Source organism: Balaenoptera acutorostrata, chromosome 8 (genome assembly GCF_949987535.1).
Source record: "Balaenoptera acutorostrata chromosome 8, mBalAcu1.1, whole genome shotgun sequence".
NCBI classification, from domain to species: Eukaryota; Metazoa; Chordata; class Mammalia; order Artiodactyla; family Balaenopteridae; genus Balaenoptera; species Balaenoptera acutorostrata.
In genome coordinates, this window is record NC_080071.1 from 67,605,051 (window position 1) to 67,630,774 (window position 25,724).

Genomic DNA, 25,724 nt, shown 5'->3' on the forward strand with positions numbered 1-25,724 from the left:
AAGAGATATCCTGCCCAAGATGAGAACCTTAATTTTGAATCTAACCCTCATACTTCTTCTGAAAACTCAGCAATTCACAATTCTGAAACTCAGCCTTTTAAATAAAATGATTACATAATGAAAAGTTAGATAATAAAGTATTTTGAAAGAACAGTCTAACACATCATCCAGAAGATGGTGAGACATTTGTGTAAAACTATATATATAAATAATATAAATTACATATATAAATATTTACATTATATATTTATTATATATTTATGTTATATATAATAGATATACAGAGTTCTGTATAAATGTGTATAAATATATATGTATATTATATAAAATATAGTGTACATATGGATAGAGTTTCTGTATATATAAATAGTGGATATTTAGTCCATATTGATAAAGTTCAAGATCTTAGTTGGCTAAAATTCTCTAAAGAAACACAGAGAAAAGTACACAACACCCAAGTGGTTAGTTTTATGTATTTTCATAGGTGAATACACTAGAGTAATCAGCACCCAGATAAAATAGAACATTACAAGCACCCCAGCCTGGTAGATCATATAACACCTAATTAATTTTTGTTAAATGAATATACGTACTAGCATTTACTTGCCTATTCTCCTTTGGCTGACTTTGAGAATGTTCTCTAGGTTTTTACTGTAACGAAATTGCTACAATAAACATTCTTGTACATGTCTCCTTGTGTACAAGGGTTTCTCTAAGGTAGAATTTCTGGATCATAAGGCAGGGACACTGTAAAATTTATGAGATATCACCAAATTGCACCCTGAAAGGGTTTACCAGCAGTGTATGAGCGTTCCTGTGTATTTGCACCCTCAGCATTTCTTACTGTCTTCAGGCTTCTATAGTCTCACAGATCTGATGGGTGTGAGGTGATATCTCATTGTGGTCTAAGTCTACATTTCCCTGATTATTCATGAAGTAGAGTATCTCTTTATGTTTATTCTCTCTTTAGGTTTTCTTTCTGGTGAAATTTCCTTCCATACCCTTTGCTCCATTTGAGCTACTTGTCTTTTTCTTACTGATTTATAAGCATTCTTTATTAATGAGAAGAATAATCCTCTGTAGGCTAAATACATTGCAATTATCTTTTATATTTTGTACACTTTTCACTTTGTTTATGTTTTTTAATAGAAGTTTTGCATTTGAAGTAATCGTATTTATCAGTACTCTCTTAAAATAGTTGGGGATGTTATCTTCTTTAAGAATCCTTTCATATTGGTTATAAATATTTTCTCCATAGTTTTCTTCTGTTTTGCCTTTGCTATGTCTCCAGTTCATCTAAAGTTGGCTTTTTTTGATACATGGTGGTATGAAATAGGGATTTGGTTTCTCCACATGAATGACTCATTTTTTCCCTCAGCATTTCTTAAACAGTTATTTTCCTGCAGATTTGTAACTTTATTGAGTATCAGTGTCAGTATCCACATAGGTTAGTGTATGATTTTGGGGCTCTCCATTCTTTTACATCTCCCTATTTGCCTGACTCTACCAATATTCTACAGTCTTATTATTATAGCTCTTTTCTAATTTTTGTTATTGACTTTAATAAATTAATAATAAATTTTATAAAAGGTTTTGTGCACCTATTAAGAAAATCCTGTGGACATGTTCTCCTATAATCTTTTTAGGTAGTAAATTAATAGATTTTCTAATAATAAATCATCCTTAAATTCCTGGGGAAAACCCAATTTGTGCATTGCTGGATGTAGTTTGTTAGTATTTTATTATTTTTACATTGTGCTCATAAATGAGTGTGGCTTTTCATTTTCCTTTCCTGCTCTGTTCTTGTCTGGTTTCAGTAGCAAATTTATAATAGCCTCATGAAAAGAATGTTCCCTCTTTTTTCTGTCTTTGGAACACTTTGTATAAAACTAGAAATACCTGTTTCCTTAATGTTTAATGAAATTTGGCTGTAAACCTTCTGGGCTTGATATATTTTTAAAATAAATTTTATTTACCACAGTTCAATTTTTAAAGGTGGTGGGTCTATTTAGGTTTTAATTTCTTCTTGAATCAATTTGGTTGGATAAATATGTGTTCATCTAGGTATTCAAACTTTTAATTCCATTGTTCATAGTGTTTTCCCTCATTTCTGAAACCATCACCATATCTAGTTATGTCTGCTTTTTCAGTGATAGTATTTTGATCATACTTTTTACTACATTTCTTGATTAAGTTTTATTAGTTTTATCAAAGAAATAACATTTGTTTTTGTTAATCCTATCTGTCTTTGTTTAATATTTCATTAGTATATGCTCCTATTTTATCTTTTTTTATTCTGTACTATTTGGGGGTTTATTTACTTTTTTTTTAACCTATTGAAGTAGATGCTTACTTCATTATTTTTCACTTCATTATGTTTCCTTTATCCTGCTATAAGCATGTAGATCTCTAAATGTTCCTCTCATTCCACTTTATCTGTATCTCACACGTTTTCATATGTGGAATCATTATCATTCCATGTAATATTTTAAAAATTCTAATTGTAACTTTTAATTTGACCCATGAGTTATTTCAAAGTGTATTTCTAAATTTGCTAACTGATTAGAGCTTTTCTTTTTGCTATTAGTTTCTACTGGAATTCAACTATGGTTAGAGTACTAGGTTTATGTGAGATGTTGAGTTTTCAGTTTCTTTTGAGACTTCATTTGTAAACACTGCAAGGTACAAGAAAATAATATTAAGTGTGTTATTCAGATCTCCTATATTCTTACTAATCTTTGTATGCTTGATCTACTATTTGCTAGAAAATGTGTGTTAAAATACTACTGCTATTATTTATTTGTCTATTTTCCCCTTACAAGTCTCTCAGGTCTTGCTTTAAGCATTTGGTAGCATTCTTGTTAGGTATGTAGAATACATGTTTAGAATTAGCATAGCTTCCTAAGTTTTTCTTTTAACATTATGGTGACAATCTTTATATCTAATAATACTTTTATCTCAAAGTTTATTTTTTATTATTGCTACACCAACTTCCTTTTAGTTATATTTGCATATCTATACCCATTCTCTCCCTTCCTAAACTTCTGTGCCCTCAACTTTTAGGATTTTCTTTTGTAATTAGCATGTGACTAAACCTTGTTTTTTAAATCCAATGTGAACATTCTTGTCTTTTATCCCATGAATGTATTCAGTATTTATTTTGATAACTGCCATTTTGGATTTATATTTTCCATTTTATTTTATTTTGTGCTTTTTATATACTCTGCTTTTTATGTTTCTTTTTTCTCTTCTGCTCTGCCTGTTAACTGATTGAGTTTTCTCTAATCTCCTTTTTTCTTCTATTGGAAGGAAATTTTCTATTATATGGCTACCATTGAAATGGTTAATCTTGGCTAAATATTATTGTTGTAAAACACAGATTAATATCTGGCAATTTATACTCTTTATACTTCCTGTTAAACCTTTCTTGATTACTCCCAAACTTTTTTTCATCCATCCAGTTAAATTTCAGAACAGTCTTATTGATTTATAAAAGATAAATCCCTTTGGAATTTTGGTTAGAATTTGTGATACTGTGATTTATAAAAAGAAATATATGATATTTGGTCTTTGTCCTTGTTTCTGGTACAAAGATCCTACACCCCTTAGAGTTTCCTAAGTGATGAGAGGAACAAAGGTGTCTTTTGTTATGTTAATGAGGTGACTTTTGGACAGCATCTAAGGTTAAGGGCTGACTGCCAGGAGAACTAATCACGTGATTAGAGGGTTGGAAATTTTAGCCTCACCCCTGACCTCCCAAAAGGGGAGACAGACTGGAGGTTGAATTAGTTGCCAATGGCCAGTGATTTAATCAATTGTGCCTATGTAATGAAGCCTCCATAAAAACCCAACGGAGAGGGTTCAGAGAGCTTCCAGGCTGGTGAACACATGGAAGTGCTGGGACAGTGGTGAGCCTGGAGAAGGCATGAAAGCTCCGTGCCCTTTCCCCATACCTTGCCTTATGCATCTTTTCTGTCTGGCTGTTCTTGAGTTATAGCCTTTTATAGTAAACTGATAATCTAGTGAGTACATGAGTTTCCTGAATGCTGTTAGCCTCTCTAGTGAATTAATTAAACCCAAGGAGGGGACCATGGGAACATCTGATTTGTAGCCAGTCATGCAGAAGTACAGGTAACAACCTGGACTTGCAGCTGGAAGCTGAAGTCCTGGGGCAGGGGTTGTGGGAACCTCCAATCTATAGCTAGTAGGTCAGAAGCACTGGTAACAGCCTGGACTTGTGACTGGTGTCTGAAGTGGAGTGGGAGCAGTCTTGTAGCACTGAACCCTTAACCTGTAGAATCTGACATTATCTCCAGGTAGGAGGTGTCAGAACTGAGTTATATTGTAGGACATCCAGTCGGTGTCCAGAGAATTGCTGGTGGTGTGGGAAACACTCCCTTCCTACCTCCACACATTGAAACTGGGTACAGAACACAAAAGAGAATTACATTAAACTTATGGGTTCCACCTATAAAGAGTGGAAATCTTTATAGAATTGAGTATTTATTCCAATGATTATAGTTTGTCTTTTTGTTTACTAAGATTTTTTAAAATGTTCTATAGTACTGTTCATAGTGGTTTCCAAGTGTTGCCGGCTTCTTGTATTACCATTCTCTTTTAGTTTGTGGGTTGATGTTCTAGGCTAACTTGTTTAGTGCCTGTGCAATCTTTCCTAATATGTCCTGATACTGATATTTTTTTTCCAGTGGTTTGTAAACCATAATATAGGACAATGATCAAATCTTATGTTGAGTGTTAGATATTCCGTACCTAAACTGATACCAAATGATGTTAAATTGATCTTTCTTTCCCTTACTTTTTGGAGTGGATGTTTATCTTCAGTTTGTTAGGTCAAACATTATTTAAATTTGAATGTATTAATAAGTTATGTACGTGGGCTTCTCATTGCAGTGGCTTCTCTTGTTGCGGAACACGGGCTCTAGGTGCACAGGCTTGAGCAGTTGCAGCATGTGGGCTCAGTAGTTGTGGCACGTGGGCCACAGAGAGTGCGAGCTTCAGTAGTTGTGGCATGCAGACTCAGTAGTTGTGGTGTATAGGCTTAGTTGCTCCTCAGCATGTGGGATCTTCCCGAACCAGGGATCGAACCCATTTCCCCTGAATTTTCAGGCAGATTCTTAACCACTGTGCCACCAGGGAAATCCTGAAAAGGCCTTTCTTATTTACATTTTCAAAATGTTTATTGCTTGTATGTACAAAAGCCATTGATTTCACCATCTTTGTTTTGAATCCATTTCTGAAGTTTATCAGTTTATTCAAATAAATGAAGACAGGCAATAAGCGTGTAAAAAAAATAGAATATAATTTCAAGTCACGCCACGTGCTATGAAGAAAATTAGAACAAGATGAAGAGATGAATAGTGGGAGAGTGAAGCCATTTCCCATAATGGTTAGGAAAGACCTCTCTGGAAAGATGACATTGGAACAGAACCCAGATAAAGCTTAGGTCATAAGGATAGAAATTTCCACATAGAGAAAAGCTCTGAAGCAGGCAAAAGCGTGATGTATTCAGGGGTAGTAAGAAGGTCAGGGTAAGTAGAGCACAACTACCAGATGTATCCAGATGGGTCCCATCAGGAAGGAGAAACCACACAGTAATTTGAACAGTGCAAGTTTAATATTGTGAATTATTAAGTATAACAGAGGATTGGGGGATTGGGGTAATGAGGGACCAGCTAGTAAGAAGTAAAGAGAATTCTAAAGAACATAGAAATAGCAGATATAATGGAGCAGTCACCGACTTTGAAGCTCAGACACAACACCCAAGGAAGAAGCCCCTCCAGGACTGAGATCCAGACCTTGTTGGAGAGGACGGAGTCACACCTCACTGAACAGCAGAGAAGTCTGCGTGGTGCTGTATCAGGGGAACTTGCTGGAAATCTGCCCTCTGGAACTTGTCAGAAATCCACTCTCTAGGGTGCTAGGGAAAGCTGTTCATGGGGGGGGGGGGCCTCTTAGTAGAGGCACTTTGCTACAGAACTTCCTGAAACGGGACGTGCCAGGGGAGCTGTTGGCCACTGATCACGGTAGGAGCTGGGCACAGGAAGAGCTGTGAGTGCGGCAGGGGCCCGGTGCTAGAAAAAGCACCCAGGCTGCAGACGCTGCATGCTGGGGAAGCCGTGTGCACTGCAGGAGCTCAGCCCTGGACACACACAGACACGACGGGAGCCTGGTACCAGAGAAGCTGCACACAGTGCAGGAATGTGCCAAGCAAGTCCATCAGAACCAGGAAGCAGAATTCTTTCCTCTTGCAATACCTCTTCCATTCCCTCTACTGACAACGCTTAACATCGTGCCAGCTGTCAACAGAAAAATATTTAGAGGACCCGAATCCATTTTCACCGAGCAAGCAGAAAAGATGAATTTGGAGTTAAGAGGCAAAAATAAATAACTGGCACACCAGTGCAAGCATGATAATGAGGTTAGAGTGATAGACACAGCCAGATTATGCAGGCCATGTTGGCCACTGTAAACAGCTTGCATTTTATTTTAAGATTTTTATTTAAAAGTCTATTGGAGGGGTTTGAGCAGAGGAGTGGAGAAACGAGAGAGGAAGCAATAAGACTAGGAAGAAGTAACTGCAGTAAAGCCTAATGGGACATGTTGGGGTCTGTGGAGCTGATGCAAAGTGGTTGGAAGGAGAATCTATGGGACCTCCTGATGGATTAAAAGTTGCCATGCTGTTGATGTCCAAAGCGTATTCTAGCTCCCTGTAAGAGGGATAAACTCTAACATTCCATACGTAGGAACTTATATGAAGAGACGCTTTCTACCATCAGTTGACTGCCCACTCGGTTAAATAATTAGTATCGTAGCAACTTATGTGGTTGAATTGTAACTTATACTTAGTTTGCTACTTCAATTAAAATATTCAAGAATATTAGACTACAAGATAACATCAACGGTCACAACCATCGTGTACATAGACAGTCACCCCTCCACATGCCAGACAATGCTAACGAGAGTAGAGAGGAGAAAGGGCATCACGTGCTTTGGTAGGGGAGCAGAAAGGCTATGAAAATGATTCACAGGGCCCCAGACCTGGTCGGGGTTTGTATATCTGAACTTTTTACTGCACCCACAGTAAGAAATATGTTTTACTCATGACTCACGGCAAGTATGTAAAGTGAAACAGAAGTATCACCAACCATACAAATCCTTACTCCATTTGTTGCATTTTGATAGTTTTTATTCTAGTTAATATTTTAATAATAGTCATATCCTTTTGAATTAATTTCTTGAACCAGTAATGAGTCATAACCTCCAATTCAAAAAGTATGTGCCTAGTAAATTAAGGAGAACCTCTCCTTCTCACTCTCAGTGGCTGCCTTTTTTTTTTTTTTTTTTTCTGAAGCTCTTCCTGTGTGGGTGGCACCATTTGCTAATTGATAGCAGGGTATAAAATTTTCTCTTTTGCATAATTTAATTCAGGAAGAAATTATGCTGGGGGTTAATTTCAGATTTTAGATTTAAGATTCCATCTTTGGATTCCAGAAGTTCTAAGTTTATAATTTGCCATGTATTGTCTATCATTCTCACCAGACCATACGTTCCTCAAGGTGAGGAAGTTGAACTTACTTACCTTCCTATCCCCTAAGATACCTGAGATGCTGAGTAACTGCTTAAAACTAATTTGTAGTGCAATTAAGTTGAACATTAAATAATGAATGTATTGTGTGTTTCAACTGAATAATAGAATTCCAGAATTCTGAGATTTTTTTTTAAATTAGTTTTGCTGTATTATATGGATATATGACTTTAGAATTTTCAAAATGATTTCATTTTCCTCAGAGTATACCTTCTGTTTGTTTAGCACTTTGCAGTTTCCTTGGCTCCTTTACATAATATTATCAAACTGAAATTAAAATATCCCAATGAAGTACACAAATATTATGCCCATTTCTATCAAGGTACAAGTCAACCTGAAAGCTTAGCATAAAAGAAACATCATGATCTGAACCTCATCTGTTTTTATAGACTCTCATCAGTGTCCACCACCCAAATTACTCACCAGCTATACCAACTGCATGATTCTCCCCCACCGACTTAAAACTCATGATTTTTAAGAAAATCCTTGCCTTCGTAGGCATTGTTCGCTCTGACTGAAATGCTGATCCGCTCTCCTGACCCATCCTCAACTTTGCCTGTATAATTGCTACCTATCCTTCAAAACTCTCTCAAATGTCTCTACTTCTAGGTAGTATCTAGCAAAAGCAAAATGAGTGAGACCAGTTAGGAGGACAGTAGAGTAAACCAGACAAGAGATAAGTGAATGAATAAATGACCAAATGAGAAAAACAGAGCTATAAGCTACATTGTGCCTCCCCTTGGAAGGTATGACTGCCAGGATAATCATGTTCTTTCTGCCATTGGGAACAGGGTCTCTCTCGTGATTCCTCCGTGCCAAAGGTCCCGCTATGCCACCTACTTTGACGTTGCTGTTCTTCGCTGCCTACTCCAGCCCCATTGGTCTGAGGAGGGCACTCAGTGGTCTCTGATGTACTATCTACAAAGGCTGAGACACATGTTGGAAGAGAAGCCAGAAAAGCCCACAGAGCCGGATATTCCTCTCCTGCCCAGACCCAGAAGTAGCTCCATGGTGGCGGCAGCTCCCTCACTAGTGAACACACACAAAACCCAAGTAAGAGAAACTTGGTCCATTATCATTTGAACCAACAACTTTGGCCATAACAGATTCTTTTTTTCTTCTGTGCATCCAGCTCGTATTTATCCCAGTGCTGACTGTTGGATTGGTGGGTTACTCTGATGCTATTTTTCCATCTTTTACTGCTGGATCCTTTTGCTGTTCTTTAGCATTTAATTGGCCATTGAAAGAGGTGCTATCTAAATGCCTCTTACACACAGTTATCTAGAGTAAGCCTCTGTTGATCCAGAATAATGGAAAATGGATCCTCTGGCTAATCAAAATGCTAGTTAATCGAGAGTTTTCACATATAAGTGTCAATTAATGATATTATAAAGTGCATGACACTAGCATTTTACTGAACGTGATTTAACCTCCTTTGGCATAGCTCAACATTTTCCAGTGCCTCAGTGTCATCATTAGCAATATCATTTTTTGATATATATTCTTGTTCTTTATTATAGATGTTTGGAGGAATAAACTGAATGTGCACTGATGACATCCCCCTGAAAATCACTTTTTGATAAATGAAAGTCCTAATACCAGCTTGAATACTTGTTCTTTTCATCTTTTTCATCAATACCACATATTGAATATGTAGAGAAAAGTACGATTCACTGTGTGTTCCAGTTGTTTGGGCTTACTGAAATGTGATTTGGCTGTGTCTAAAAGATGTCTGCATATTCTGAAAATAAACGGGAACAATATCAGAATGAAAAGGAAATATGCTCTGTTTTAGTAATAGATGATTCTGCCCAAAGTGAATATCTCCTCTGGTGAATCATTAAATGTAAAAACACTTTTTTTTTTTTTTTAATAGAAAGAGAAAAAGAGATACCTGTCCCCTCCTTATTTTCTTAGCTTTCCTAAATCTGGAACTTTGTAGTCTCACTGTTGAAACTCCAAACAGAAGTTACAATTAATATGAAATATATCTCTAAGTCCTTGATCATTCATCTACCTTTATTAAGGATCTCACCATGAAGTGTAATGAAGAGGAAAAATCTCTCAGCTCTGAGGCTTTTTCCAAAGTTTCATTGACCAACCTACGTAGGTCTGCAGTCCCGGATCTTTCTTCAGACCTTGGCATGAACATTTTTAAGAAGGTGAGTAGAACCATTTATGGTCTTTGCATTTTGGTAATAAAAAAAAAAATACACAGTGGGGCATGAGGTGCTTCTGATCACGCTGCAGAGTTGGGTGGGATGGGGAAGGGACTTCAGAACAGAGGTCCACTCCCAATTATAGCACTGGCTGGCAGCATGACCTTGGGCAGCATGACCTTGGGCAAGTCCCTCCTTGTGCATGAGTACTTCCCATTCTACATGTTATGTGGGGTTGTTACAGAACTCAATCCTGATGATGTGTGTAAAGTGCTTTTAGTAGTGTGGTTATGGAGATGGTTGTAGTAGCAGTAATGGTAACTTACATTTGTATGGCTCATTCTCATTTTACCTAGCACTTTATATAAATAATTCTCATTTAATCCAATGAGATTTTTATTCTCCACAATTTATACCTAAGAAACTGAGTCTTACTGCAGTTCTTAAAGTGATGGGATCATGATGGAACATTTATTCTTGAAGTCATCTCTGTTTTAAAGGCAACAGACAAACCAAGCTTTGTTGATAAAGTAGTAAATCCTTCTAACTGACCCCTAGGTTTACGACCATCACTTCCCTTTGTGAATGACAGTGTAGGTTTCCATTCAACAAACATTTATTGAACATCCATAAGAAGCTAGAACCATAAAGGTAGGAAATTAAAGGTGGAGTCTTTGTGCAGATAAACTGACTTGGGAGTCAATTGACTGGGGTTCAAATTCCAGCCCTACCACTTTCTACCCATGTGATACTGGCAAAATGATATTGGTTTCTTCATCTATAAATGGGTACATAATATACTTACCTCAAAAGGTTATGAGGATTGAGGTGATGCATGTAAAGTCTTTATTGTGCCTGGTACTTAGCAAGTACTCAATAAATGTTAATTACTATTCTCAAAAAAAAAAAAAAATGAAATGAGACTGAGCCTTAACAACTTTATGTAGTTTTTGAAAGGTTGAGTCCAAATTTGAAACTAGGTCTTCTAACTAAATAATTCATGCTCTTATGAATCTACACTTCACCTCTCTATTTTATAAGTGAATGGAGCTAATCAAATAGAAAATAATATGTGTAGAATAATATATGTGTGATGGCTTATTTTTCTCTTTTGCAAAATGACTGGTTTATGTCAATGAAACACAGACTTAACAACCTATCTATGAACTCAGAGTGTTGCTACACAAGTAGTCCTCTGCTTTCATTGATGATGCAGTCATAAGCAATGGCTGTAGTTTTTCTAAAAATGTTATTCAGTGGGGGCAAAAGAGGTTTTCCATACTGGCTGCACATGAGAATCTCTGCAGAACTTTAAAAAATTCAAGTGCCCAGGCCTGACCCCAGACCTATTAAGTCACCATTGTTAAAGGTTAGGCCCAGACATCGATATATTTTAAAAGATTTCCAAGCAATTCTAAACTCTTAGTTATACTGGACCTTGAACTTATTTGACTGGTAGGAGTAATAAAGTTGCCTCTCCTTATGGATAGAGGCACACATTTGAAGTTGTGTGGCTGAAACAATGTATCTTAGTCTGGAGAAATGGAACAGAAAAAGACTGGCTGATCCAAGTGATGACTCAGGGATCCTATACTCTAACCCAGGGTTTCTCAAGTTTTACCAAGCATCAGAATCACCTACAGGGCTTATTAAAACACATTGCTGGCTTCCCCTTTTGGGTTTCTGATCCAGTATGTCTGGGGTTGAACCTGAAAATTTGCATTTCTGACAATTTCCCAGGCACTGATGCTGCTGGTCTAGGAACTACACTTTGAGAACCACTCCTCAAACCCAACCCAGCAAAAAAAAAACCCCAGGAAATACATTATCTTTTCCTTAGTTTCCTTCACTCTTTTGACACATTGTAGAAATTTCTTCCATCTCTATTGGATGACATTCAGTGACTTTCCAGGTCTCCTTTTCCTGAAACATTTCCTGTATTTTACCCCAGATCATGGAGCCCTTTGGGAAGCAAACTGTAACCTTGCCTTTGCCCTGTGCCTGACCCTTCATCTCTCATTTCTGTAGTTCAAGAGCCGCAAAGAAGACAGAGAGAGAAAAGGTTCCATCCCATTCCACCACGCAGGGAAGAGGCGGCCTCGGAGAATGGGAGTGCCATTCCTGCTGCACGAGGACCACCTGGATGTGTCCCCCACCTGCAGCGCATTCTCCTTCGGAAGTTTCTCTGGGCTTGGAGAAGACAGGCGAGGCATGGAAAAAGGAGGCTGGCAAACCACCATTTTAGGTGACCACAAGGACCTTCCAAAGTAGGGCAGAGCTTCAGTGACCTGTTTAGAAATCTGGATCTAGGGCTCCCAGGGAAATCTGGATCTTTCTTGAATAGTTTAGTCAAGGAATTTGGGCCCAAATACAGGCTCCCCAGGACCAAAATAATGCTGTGTCTTCATAGCCAAAGAAATGCAGATAATTGAATTATGCAGCAATCCTGTATAATTAGACAGGTCATAGCCCTATTTCTTAGATCATTCTATAGTTCAATGATTTTATTTTATTGAAGTATAGTTGATATACAATATTGTGTTAATTTCTTCTGTACAGCAAAGTGACTCAGACATATATATATATATATATATATATATATATATATATATATATATATATATTCTTTTTCATATTCTTTTCCATTATGATTTGTCACAGGATATTGACTATAGTTCCCTGTGCTGTACAGTAGGATGTTGTTTATCCGTCCTATATATAATAGTTTGCCTCTGCTAATTCCCAATTCCCATGCCTTCTCTCTCCTACCCCACCCCCCTCCACCTTGGCAACCGCAAGTTTGTTCTCTATATTAGATCATTCTTGATGCGGACACATGGCCTTAGAGGGTTCTGTGCATTAACTTTCATTGTGAATCCAAAGACAGACTTCTCTTTAACTCAGATATTAAAAAAGGAAGATGTAAAGAAAAGAAAAAGGAGCTTTTTTTTTTTTTTTCTTTCTGGATGTCATATTAAGAAGGCCAGCTTAAAAGCAAGAGCTGACAGCTAGCGGGGACCTAACAGATGGTTTCTGACATTTGGCTTAGATTGGGGCTGACCTTATCACAGGCAGCGTCATCAATCATCTCGACCCTGAATGTTCCCAAGGCAAGCTAGTCGGCTGTGCCTCACATACTGCCTAATATCCCCTCACTATCACTGCTGTCCTTTGGACAGACAGAATCTTGGCAGAATCTTCAGATTTTCAAACTCTCTTGTGGTGCTCTTGTCCATCTCAGGGAAATTTAGCCGGCGGGGCAGCTCGGACGCGGCCACTGAGATGGAGAGCCTGAGCGGCAGGCACTCCCACTCTCATCACACGCTGGTGAGTGACCTGCCGGACCACTCCAACAGCCATGGGGAAAACACCGTCAAGGAAGGTGGGTTGGAGGCGGCCCCTGCAGGTGGGCGTCCAGGTTCTGTTTCCTGTTTTTACTCCATGTTCCATTTTCATTGTAATCTGGCTCCGTGTGCTTTTTGAAAAATTGCATTCGTGTATTACATTGCTTGATAATTTACTTGTGAGCCATTCTTAAAATTTCCTTAGTAGCAAGAGCTATTGGATAGCACACTATGAACACCATGCCTCTCAGGGAAAGCAAGGGCAAGCCATTCATAGTTGTTTTCAAAAGAGCATAGACCTACAGGGCTAGGAGAAACTTGAGGGCATCTATGATGTCCCTCTGAAGGGCTTGTCCACTTTCTGTGGGAGGAAAGTCCCTGCCTTCCAAGGCCACCTATTCCCTTTCCAGACAGCTGCTATTTTGTGCTTTATGTGGAGCAAATGTGTGTCTCTGGATGGGATCCAAGATGGGGGTTTCTTATTCTGTGCTCTTAACCTATGAGCATAAATGTAGTCCCTCTTTTCCCTGGGCTGTACTTCAAGTATTTGATGACATCTATTAGTTACCACCACAAATTTATGTTCCATTATTCTTAAGCAAAGGAGAAAAAGAATCTTTCTTGTTTGCTGTTACCTAAATATACTAGATAAAACCAAATATTTTAACAGCTATTTACTTGTGGGGAATACTTCAACCAAACTAGTTTAACTATACCAGTAGGGTCTATCATCTAACAGTGAGTAAAATGCACCTGTTAGACAAAAAATTCTAGCCTGGGTCTCAAGGAAGCCAGTTAAGAATTCACATTTTCTATAGCCTTCATTGTTTATCAGATATTACATGACTTAACATCATGGGAGTTGAGAATAGCTTTGAGACTACTAGTCAAATATCTGCTAATGCTGTGATCGTGGTCATGATTTAAATAGTAGTATAACTGTCTAACATGATGTCATACGCTAATATGGGGAAAACTAAGACATTGTTTCCTTTTTTTAGTGCGATCCCAGATCTCCACTATCACAGTTGCAACCTTCAATACCACATTGGCGTCATTCAACGTAGGCTATGCAGACTTTTTCAGTGAGCATATGAGGAAGCTCTGCAACCAGGTGCCTATACCTGAGATGCCACATGAACCCCTGGCATGTGCAAACCTGCCTCGAAGCCTCACAGACTCCTGCATAAACTACAGCTACTTGGAAGACACAGAACATATTGATGGGACCAATAACTTTGTCCACAAGAATGGCATGCTTGACCTTTCTGTAAGGAGCAAGAATTTTTCTTACTGAAGCTTGAAAGATATAGAATCTTTGGCCCAGTTTTTACAATGTTGGATAAAATGTGCATATAAATTCTTAGAAATGTTGAGCCTTTAAATGAAAAAGCTACCCTTTTAAAAAAAAATTTATTTATTTATTTGGTTGTGCTGGGTCTTAGTTGCGGCAAGCAGGCTCCTTAGTTGCGGCTCGCTAGCTCCTTAGTTGAGGCATATGGCCTCCTTAGTTTTGGCATAGATGTGGGATCTAGTTCCCTGACTAGGGATCGAACCCCGGCCCCCTGCATTGGGAGTGTGGAGTCTTAACCACTGTGCCACCAGCGAAGTCCCTGAAAAAGCTATCCTTTTAAAAAAAATTTCACAAGTGTATCACCCATCTTAGATGCACCTTTTCTTTTCTTTTTTTTCTTAAGCATTACATTAGATTTGATCTGATCTCAGAATATTTTTATAATCTAAAAACATTAGTGAATCCTGAATACACGTAGTAAATATATGTGTGTGTGTGTGTGTGTGTGTGCGCGCGCGCTAAGTCCTTCTTTCCTAGAATGGAAGTAAAAAATTTTCAGTTTGTTTCATTTTGTTATATAAGCAGCATGACTATAAACCACCCATATAGCAGGAGAAAATGAATAGAAGTCCATTAAAACATTTAAACCTGCATTCTCAAGAATGCCTGTCTTGATTATGGTTATTAGCATATGAAAGGGTTGTTATATTTTACAAATATGTCACACAATTTTTTATTTCACATTAGGAAACCTGGCTCAGCAAATAATTTAAAATATTAAAATCAATAAAAGGACATAATTTAAACATGCAAATATTTTGCTTTTAAAATTGAATGTAGATAATGATGCAATTGCGAATGTGCAAATGTTCCTCTATTTTGTGTGTAAGGAAACCATTTCTCTTCACCCATTATTGGTAGAAAGCATTATTGGCAGGGAATTATGACACTTTGATTTTAAAAATCAGTTGAACAAGTTTCCATTTGGGCAAATAATTACTCTCCCATTAATTCATTATGTTTTGTTATCTCCATTAACTGTCTATATTATGGCAAGTCTTATAGTCCTTAAGTGAGATAACACACTTATACATTTTTAATTCCTTGGGTGATTTGTACTCTATATTAAGCACATACACAAGGTCCCAATGCAGCTTAATAAGATCATCTGAAAATTACCTGAATTATTTATGCTTAAGTGCATAGAACAGCCTAAAGGAAATGTATTAAATGGAATAACCAAATCTATTTAGGAAGAGGTAATTCAAGTAACTTAATCACTCTCAGTTTACTTTTGTCTTCCCCCAGGTGGTTCTGAAGGCTGTTTACCTTGTCCTTAACCATGACATCAGTTCTCGCATCTGCGATGTGGCACTGAACATTGTGGAATGCTTGCTTCAACTTGGTGTGGTGCCCTGTGTAGAAAAGAACAGAAAGAAGAGTGAAAACAAGGAAAATGTGACTGTGGAAAAAAGACCAAGTGAGGGAACGTTCCAGTTCAAAGGAATATCTGGAAGTTCCACCTGTGGATTTGGGGGCCCTTCAGTTAGCGGAGCTGGAGATGGAGGAGGAGAAGATGGAAGAGGTGGTAATGGAGGAGGTGGAGGAGGTGATGGAGGTGGAGGTGGAGGAGGAGGAGGTGGCCCCTATGAGAAGAATGATAAGAACCAAGAGAAGGTATGACTGAACCACCTTTTGTGTCCTCTTGAAATGTTTTTCCTGATTTCTTTCCAAATCTTGCTTGCCAGCAATTTGTTGACTCAGAATAGCAGCTAGTCACTAGAGCAAGAAAGTGGTGAGTCTAGAAATCTCTTCATTAGGTTCTCAGCAGGCATTAGTAAAAACAGTTACGTGAAATTGTATCCTACATTCAAAAGCCATTGCCATCCAAGCAATGTTAGAACTAATTCCCTGGTCATGTTAATTCTGCAAGAGAATATCTCAGATACACTACATTGCCATAATTCTCAGTCTGCCAACAACAGTCTCTTTCTCAAAACTTTCAGGGTCTGACCTAATGGAGTGGCATTCTAGTCTTCTCAGGCTGCCAAAACAAAATACAATAGATTGGGTGACTTAAACTACAGAAATTTATTTCTCACAGTTCTGGACTCTGAGAAGTCCAAGATCAAGGTGCCAGCAAGGTAGATTTCATTCTGAAGCATCTTCTCTTGGCTTGTAGGTGGCTGCCATTTTGCTATGTGCTCCCATGACATCTTTTTTCTATGTGCACGCAGAGAAAGAGAGAGCAAGCTCTCCAGTATCTCTTCTTATAAGGGCACTAATCCTATTGTACCAGGACTTCACTCTCATGACCTCATTTAACCCTAAAATTTACTTCCCAAAGGCCACATCTCCAAATGCCATCACCCTGGGGGGTTAGGGCCTCAACATATGAATTTGGGGGAGATGCAAACATTTAGTCCATAATAAGCAGTATAATTTTCCTGAAAAAATTTAAATAAAGTTCTTTCTCTTGATTTAAGGAACATATTTTTAGGTAGCCTACTTCAATCACAGGTAAAGGGAAAGAAAGAGAAAATTTTTGTTTAGTTAGTTGGTTTGTTGGTGTTGGTTTGGAAGACTAGCCTTGGTTCTCTTATGTCGCAGTGTGTCACTTCCAGGTGTCTTTAGCTTTCTTATTACTGATTGTTCCTGAATTTAATTCCCTTTGACTTGACAACACCTGATTTATGATCTCAGTGCTTAACGTCAATAATTAGTTTTCTCTTTTAATTTGAATTTTAAATAAGAAATACTGCAGCTTAAACTCATATAATTTATGCTGCTTTCAATTTGGGGTTTTAGTTAGAAAATGCTATTAAGGAATTGAAATCAACAAGAGATTTGAATCTCTAACAGGTGACAATCTACACATCAGGCCAAGTGTTTAGAAGTATAAGATTTCACTGTACAGAGTTCTACCACCTATATATTATCTAGAATATAAATTGTTATCTTCTTGTAAGCTATCAGGTTTTTACATCTGAATAAGTGTTCCAGTGCTCTTTCCTCTTTTATATTTTTTTCTCCATCTCTTTCCAGTCCTACCCGATGCATGTTTAATGTGCATTTATCATCTCTGTTTCTTCCCTGATTGTCTACTCTCATTTTTCCCAATATTTGTGGACTCTGATCTAATTATTCCTGCCCCAATATTCTTAGGTTCCTGAACCTAAGCTTTTCTTTAGGATTTCTTCTCCTGCCTCAATCATGTATACGTTTTCCAATTCTAATAGACTCTTCTGGTACTTAAGGTCCCCAACTTCTTATGTTCCGAAACATCACTGAGGACAATCCAAGGATCCTCAGATCTCACTGTAGATGAAAATTATCTAAATGATGATATAGATCACAAGGGATTTGATATTGAATCCTAAGATCTAAGGAGTTATTCAATCAACAGTTATGTAGGAATTAACAAACAAATACAAGTTTATAAGGACCAAATTTATAAACACAGCCATCAGTGAGATTCTTAAATATTCAATTTTTTTACCTGTCAATTTAGGTGGCCACTCAAAGAGAGAATAGTGCTATGTCATTATGTCATAATATTCAGGGGAAAATAGAAAGAAAAAAAATTAAAGTTGTGAAATTTTGATAAGCTCTTATCAGTAAAGCTTAGACGTTCCCTAAATTGATGAGGGCTTTGTTATGTTTATGAGGATCTCTGAAGTTCATTATTAGAATTTTGTTTCTGTTTTGTTTTTGTTTTTAGCTCAAAAATTTCACCCAAGTAGTGGGGATTTTTTTGTTTTTTAATATTTATTTATTTGGTTGCACCAGGTCTTAGTTGTGGCAGGCATGCTCCTTAGTTGCAGCTCCCGGGCTCCTTAGTTGCGGCACGTGGGCTCCTTAGTTGTGGCATACAAACTCTTAGTTGCGGCATGCATGTGGGATCTAGTTCCCCAACCAGGGATCGAACCCAAGCCCCCTGCATTGGGAGCACAGAGTCTTATCCACTGCGCTACCAGGGAAGTCCCCCAAGTAGTGTTTTCATCTACTTTCTTATTAAAGAACTGCAAGTCTCTTACCTATTTAAAATCTAGATATCATACTAGAAACTTGATAATATAAATGCTACTTTAACCAAAACTATCACTTGATCAGGATGGGATTTTACAAAGTCAGATAATGTGTTCTCCAAAACAGCCACCAAAGATACAAATGTTTTGTAGTTAGTTCTACAAAATAATATTCTTTGTAATACAGAGAATTTATAAAATCATACCTGACCGTAGGTCAGATGCATTGTACTTGTGAGTCACACAGGTCTGTTCTGCTCTATCCCATCTGTTATTTTCAGTGGAATCAGGAGGTTTATCTAATTTTGCAACCTAGTAATGCCAGGAGCATGCGGGAATTGATTAATTCAGAAAGAAAGATCTAATTTCTATTTCTATATTTGCCACTAACTGGTACTGAGAGCTTGAAATGTTATTTAATATGTGTCCTGATTTCTGGCTGTAGCTGGATACAACTTTCTGAATGTCTTCTACTAGAGAAGCCAAAATCCCAAGGACACCTGAAGGTCCAAAGAAGTACAAATAGATATTTACAAAAAGCTTTTGGAGCTAGGAATTTGCTTTAAAGGAACCTATGATATCAATAGTCTTTAAATGTATGTAAGTCAGTCTTCCAAATCAGCCCTTACCCAGGGTGACCTTTGGCTGTGCAGGCTGTGTACTCCACAAGGGCTCTCGGCTCAGGAGTCCAGACAGGACTGAAATCCAGTCTGAGCTCTGCTCACCAAGCTGTTTACCCAAGGGCTGCAGCTACTGAGAAGGATTCACCTTTTTCTAATTCATCCACCCAGAGGAGTGCCTTTTCTAATTTGCACAATGTTGCCCCCAATGGATAGCAGTGCCCCACACCTAGAAATAATAATTAACACTGGTTTTGCTATTATTACATGCCTTCCCTGTTTTGCCTCACAAACTCTGTGAAATACATATTTTTATGATTCCTATTTTGTAGGGCACAGAGTGGCCTACACGTAGCTTGCCCAAGGTTATGGAGCTAAGATTTGAATTTAAAACATTTCTGAATTTGATATGTATGTATGTATGCATGTATAAATAAATAAATGTATGTATCTGTGTGTGTGTATGTTTGTGTGTATGTATGTTTGAGTCTTCCATTTACAAGCATCTGAGCTGTAGAGTTCGCAAGAAACAGACTCAGACAAGGAGATATGCGCACAGGAGGTTTCCTGGGGTGTCTGCTCAGGATCAACATCTGTGGGGTGCAAAAGAAGCAGGATGGGGCAGAGAGAGAAGTTGAATTGCAATGTAGTTGTAACAGAGACTTCAGCCCATCACACAGGGAGCTCCAGAGGTGGGATGGCTCTTCAAAGTAATCCCCGGGTGAAGTAAGGGAGCCCACTTTATTCCACACACCTCCCCACACACACTCTTTATGCTTTTGACTAGCCATTGGAGGCAGACTGCTTCCAGGAGGAGAGCATAACCTGGGTCAAGGCAGGTCTCTTTAGCTAAGGGCAATGCCTGGAGAGGGACTCACCTGAGAGCTGTCATCCATCAATACTCCCAGCAGCTCAGAGAAGGAATGTTCAGTTCTGAAGGGGGCATCTCTGGAGTCCAGCACCACATCCACTACATGGTTAGAAAAAAAGGACCAATTATATAACATTAGGGGAGCAGAGAGCCTACCCCATCACATAATGAACAGCACATGATGTCTAGATAACCCCCATCCCTTTCACACCCTCCCTGCATTTGAGTATGCTTTCTACGTGGGTGGCCCCAAAGTTTATGTATCAACCTGAGCATATGAAGATGGAAAAGGCCTTCACAATTTACAGAGCAATTCTTATCCATTATTTCATTTGTTTGGCACGGTAAGCTGATGAAGTAGGAAGGGAAGCTGTTAGGATCCTCGATTCACAGGTGAGAAAAATAAAGCACAAAGAGATGAGTTCATTTACCTAACGTCATATGCAATTAAGGAACGGGAGCTGGACTCTCAGGTCCGCGGTGGCTGTGCTGACAGCAGAAAGTAGCTAGAAGGACTGAGGAATGTTGGCGCTTCCTGAAGGTAATGGCACTCCCACGCCGGGATCTGCATCATTCCTTAGCAACAGCGTCCTTATGCTTCTTTGGAAATAATTCAAGGAAGTTCATTTTTCTGGAAGTCATGTTCTTCACTAAGAACAAGGATTAAATGAGTCAAGAGAGAAGATGATAACACTTCTCACAATTCACCTCAGGAGGGCTTCCGATTTAGCCTCAAACAAAGAACGATGCTGAGTATAAATTTTTTGGTATATTCTCTCTTTGCTTGTGCATGAGTATTACAATACAGCAAAGGTATAAAATTAGAAAAATCCTTTGAAAATGTCAGAAATTGCCACATGATTTCATAGTTTCAGACTTTGATCAGTTCCAGAAATTTAGCAATAATCCTTGCTTGGTGATATTAGCAGGAGCCTGCGGATGAAGGTACCTTCTGGAAAAAGCTACTTGCCTTCATCACTGATAGTCCAGACTGTCTCTCTCTAGACAGTTATTCTGATAGTGTAACAAGGATATGAAAGCATGTCTTCTAATAAAGAGGTCTGCATTCATATCCTGTAGCACTAGAGTTCTAGAGTTTTGAAAAGTTAGCTTGCCTGTGGAGCCCTTGACAATTCTATTTCCCAAATTGCAGGGCCTTGCTGCAAAACGTATAAACTTGGTTTAATAATAAAATAGAGTCTTAGCAGCAAAAGAATCTTAGTGACAAAATGAACAGAATCTTCTTTCTTTCTCATTCATGGGTACTAGGATGAAAGTACGCCTGTAAGCAACCATAGGCTTGCTCTAACCATGCTCATCAAAATAGTGAAGTCTCTGGGATGTGCCTATGGTTGCGGAGAAGGACACCGAGGGCTCTCTGGGGATCGTCTGAGACACCAGGTATTCCGGGAGAATGTAAGAGAACTAAAGTAGATTCCATTTCCTCTTCCTCTTCCCTCCCTCCAAATTAGGAATGAGTCCTTTGACAATGAGGGCCAGTGTTCCCTTTAAGAATACTGTATTTTGTAAGGGTAATTAATGCTGTCTTAAGGTGGGAGGATTCCCACAAGATATCTCAAGACATCTAAAACCCAGGCTTAGGAAAGTTTAATTGGGAAAACCACTTCTGCCTCCTGCCTGGGCAGGCCAACTCCCAATTGGTAAAAGAGTGTACAATTGGAACATGTGAATTAGAGTTTGAAAGAACATTGCAAAGATGAATACATTTAGCAAGCTTCTGACAGTCCGTGGCAAATAACTTTTTAATCACCTGCCTGGGTACTATGGAAGCATATATTATATTAGAAAAAGGGATCAAAGTTTAGGACTTGGTTTGTTGTTCTTAGATATGGAAAATGGCCCTTATTGGGACAAAATAGGACTACAAAAGTAGCCAGTCATTTTCTGGCTGCTTTGTTTGAGAATGAACCTTGACTACTAAATATTTGAGATCATATCCCTTTGAACTGTGTGAAACTTGAAACTCTGCGCTCAGGCTTGCAAAGCATAATTCTGTAATGGAACATGGAAATGTAATTCCAGCTCATTTTCATTTGCCGCCACTGATGACTACTCTTCACAAGACTTGAGCAATAACCCACCTCCACAACAAGTCCAAACTGCAACAGTTGCCCTCATACATACTTTTGAACTGAAATAATAAGAAAATATTCCCTTAAAAATAAGGGGTCGATGCAAATTTGAGACCAGGAAACCCTTTGGCATATCTTAGCAGAGTTTTAGGATCATGTCAAAGTCTAATGCCAGCCCATTTTTCCTTGGTATTAGGTTTTGTCGTGAAATGTTCACACAGCCTTAGCATGCTGGGTTACTTTCCTAATCTATCATCTACCTATCTATCCATCTGTATATCATTCTCTTTCGTTTATATTCCATTGTGTTGTATTATATTAATTATTTGCATGTGGGAGTTTTATTCATAGTAATTAACTTCTAAATTCTGAAGCTTGAAAACTTTGACCAAGATCTAGATTTTGAGGCCCCAAATTTTAAGAAATCAAAATGATAAGTAATAAGGCAATAGAAAGCTGACATTGCCCCATCCCTCCACATGTGTATGTGATTTTTGATCTTTGATTTTTATTCTATCACAGTATGAATAAATGCCTTCAAGGCTAAAACCACATCACTCCTCATGCAGAAAACTAATTCTATGAAATCAAACATAAAAATATAAAAAGAAGTGTCATGCTGTAGTTGGAGGTATAAACTCGTTCTGACATCAGAACCTGTCTTTCTAGAATTGGAGAAGGTCGGGCTAGTTGGATCAGAAACCACTTGAGAGGCTGTTGTTACTGCTTAATCACCAAGTATTCTTTTCTCAAGAGTACTGAATATTTCCTGTCAGGATGTCCAGTTTTCTACCTGTCTTCTCAACTTTGTTGATTTACGTGGCAATACCTCCATTCTCTAGTAGCCCAGTTCAATACTCATTATAGGGATTATACTCATCTGTCCATGCTTAGTAAACACGTTGTCCGAGAGAGAAATTTGAGAAATTTTCCCTGGGAATGTCTAATTCAAGAAGCTAGATATTTCCAGATTTCTCTGGCATTGGATTTTCAGAAGTTACTTAATTTTTAATATATTAAAGATATTTCTTACCTCTACTAGATCAGGTCCTCTATACTTTTATTTTTTTAATAAACAGATTATTATTGCAACAATGTTCATCAAAGTGCCTAGCAATTCCAGCATGTTTCCTGGAATAGTCTAATCATTAGCTTGTAGTCCCAAATTATTGAAAGGGAATTCACTCTTTATATCTCTTGGAGAAGTTTAAAATATTCATTCAGAATCAAAATACGTGTGGTTTGATATTCTGATTCTTGCTTGAACTTCTGATTGAACTCATTCAGACATTCTAATAGCCTCTAAAGAGCAGATTTGAAACAATTCCTTTTTTGGTGTATTTTACAGAGAAGCAAGAAGTACTTTACAGGCTTCATTTTATAGCAAGAATCATTTATTTTATAAGAAAAGAAGCTTGCTTTAGAGCTAGCAACGAGTAATCTCTGGTTAACACCAATTTCCCAATCTTCTATGACCGAGTAAAGGAAAAATGGGAAAAAAAAAAAAATCAATCCACCTGACTTTGTGATACAGATGGAGAGACTATAACAAGGTCACACCAGGATGCCTATTGCTAATTACAAGTTTCAACCTTTTATAATCTTCCTTTTTCCTCTCGAGTTTTCCAAGAATCTTTCTCTGGGCCTTGATTTGTCAAAATGGTCATGTAACTTAAATTTTCTTCTGGGCCACCATTAAGGCCCACCAATAAGTCCCAATTCTCAGGGACTGCTTTCTCGGGGATCTAACTTCCTTGCTTCTGTCTGATTGTCCAAATTTCTCTATCCTCCTTTAAGGTTGTCCTCACCCAGGCACCCCTCCCTTCTTTTTTTTTTTTTTTTAATTTATTTTATTTACTTTTGTCTGCATTGGGTCTTCGTTGCTGCCCGCGGGCTTTCTCTAGTTGCGGCGAGCAGGGGCTACTCTTCGTTGTGGTGCGCAGGCTTCTCATTGCGGTGGCTTCTTTTGTTGCAGAGCATGGACTCTAGGTGCGTGGGCTTCAGTAGTTGTGGTGTGCAGGCTCAGTAGTTGTGGCTCGCAGGCTCTAGAGCACAGGCTCAGTAGTTGTGGCGCACGGGCTTAGTTGCTTCACTGTATGTGGGATCTTCCCAGACCAGGGCTTGAACCCGCGTCCCCTGCATTGGCAAGGGGATTCTTAACCACTGCGCCCCCAGGGAAGTCCCCTCCCATCTTGATCTTTAGCTTTTTCCCCTCAACCCAGAGTTCTCTCTTATCATTTTCCCATTTCATTCCATTGTTAAGGACTTTCTTTTTTATGATGATCTTGTTCTCCACAAGATATCAACTAATCTCTATTATTGGTCATCTTAAATCTTTTTTCAAAGTAGATGTTATCTAGATACATTTTCCCCAACAATCACTATCTAAACTATTCATGTGACTATTATATCATCGGAGAAATAACCACTATGAGGAGGTAAGACCTTGGCTTCTAATTTTGGCTCTGCTGTGAAACTTGGTGTATCAACTTGGGCAAAGTCCTTGACTTCTTTGAGTCTCAGTTTCTTCCATTGTAATATAGGGAAACTCTTCAAATCACAGAGAAAGTGTGAAAGTCAAATGTCGTTATGCACTTACAAGCAAGAAACACATTTTAAACAGCAAAGCACTGCACAAATGTGATTTTTCTCTCAATAGTAAGAGAGGGTTAGGGAGCCCCCTAAGGGTCTCAGATAGTATTAGCGCATTCTGTCTGTGGCCTTCTCAAACCAATGAAGGTGATTTTATTTGTTCTGATGGTGGGGATTACTTCCTTTTTCTTTGCTAGATGGCAAAATTATTTGCTGGATCATAAGAAATATATTTTTAAGTAGCAGGGCCTAGTGGATGGTCAATTGCTTTTCATATCCTGAAGACCAACTTCTATTTAAATACCAAACTTCTACATTCAGAAGCAGACACAAAAATCAACAAACTAGACTTGCCTTTATTTTATGCCTCTTTCATGTTTCAAAGATCCTTCCCTCCTGACCATATAAGAGGACTCTGGACAAGCACTTCCTACAGCCCCTCACACCATCCATTAAATCTACTTAAATTCAAGATAGCTGAGCATGGGAGTGGCCTGCTCCTTCCCATGGCACAAACCCTTTGAGGTTTTCTAAACCTTGATGACCAATCCTATCACTTACCTAAATTTTACGCTTTAAGTTTTTTCATTGAGATCTTAAAATCTTGATCTTAGCAAAAATACTGAGCTCTTTCTGGGACAGCATTAGCCCCTAGTTTGGGGTTTTTCCTGAGGAGTAGCCCTTCTCAAAGTCATCTACCTAGTACTGCTCAGCCTGCCTCTGTCCACTGCATTCTCAGACAAGAGGGGCTGGCAGGGTTGGTGGGCACCAGCCAGCAGGGGTGGATGGAAGCTTTTGCCTTTTGAGGGCTTCTGTCGCAGACCACTGGTATCCCTAGCTTAAGCTGGTACCTGTGACTTCTTCACTTTTCTTCCTTCCTTGCAGGCCCAGAACTGCCTCACTAAGTTATACAAGCTAGATAAGATGCAGTTCCGACAAACCATGAGGGATTATGTGAACAAGGACTCTCTCAATAACGTAGTGGACTTCTTGCATGCCTTGCTAGGATTTTGTATGGAGCCGGTCACTGACAGTAAGTAAAACTGCACCGAGTTCCAGGAGAACTCGCTGGGAGGTGAAGCAGGTAGCGTTTCAGAGACACCCTAAATTTCTAGGG

General features: G+C 38.5%; 1 protein-coding gene across 7 annotated transcripts in view; it reads left to right on the plus strand.

Moving 5' to 3' along the window:
- UNC80 (unc-80 homolog, NALCN channel complex subunit) overlaps positions 1-25,724 on the plus strand; it is a 246,135-nt gene that overhangs the window by 36,782 nt on the left and 183,629 nt on the right. For 5 of the 7 annotated variants that reach the window (XM_007187842.2, XM_057551653.1, XM_057551656.1 and 2 more), the window contains exons 8-15: positions 8,398-8,659; positions 9,634-9,768; positions 11,794-12,010; positions 13,007-13,147; positions 14,111-14,379; positions 15,712-16,080; positions 21,192-21,338; positions 25,493-25,640. In XM_007187842.2, coding sequence (XP_007187904.1) covers positions 8,398-8,659; positions 9,634-9,768; positions 11,794-12,010; positions 13,007-13,147; positions 14,111-14,379; positions 15,712-16,080; positions 21,192-21,338; positions 25,493-25,640 — 1,688 coding nt within the window. Of the gene's footprint in view, positions 1-8,397; positions 8,660-9,633; positions 9,769-11,793; positions 12,011-13,006; positions 13,148-14,110; positions 14,380-15,711; positions 16,081-21,191; positions 21,339-25,492; positions 25,641-25,724 lie in introns of those variants that run through there. The other 2 variants (XM_057551655.1, XM_057551658.1) reach the window with 2 other exon arrangements.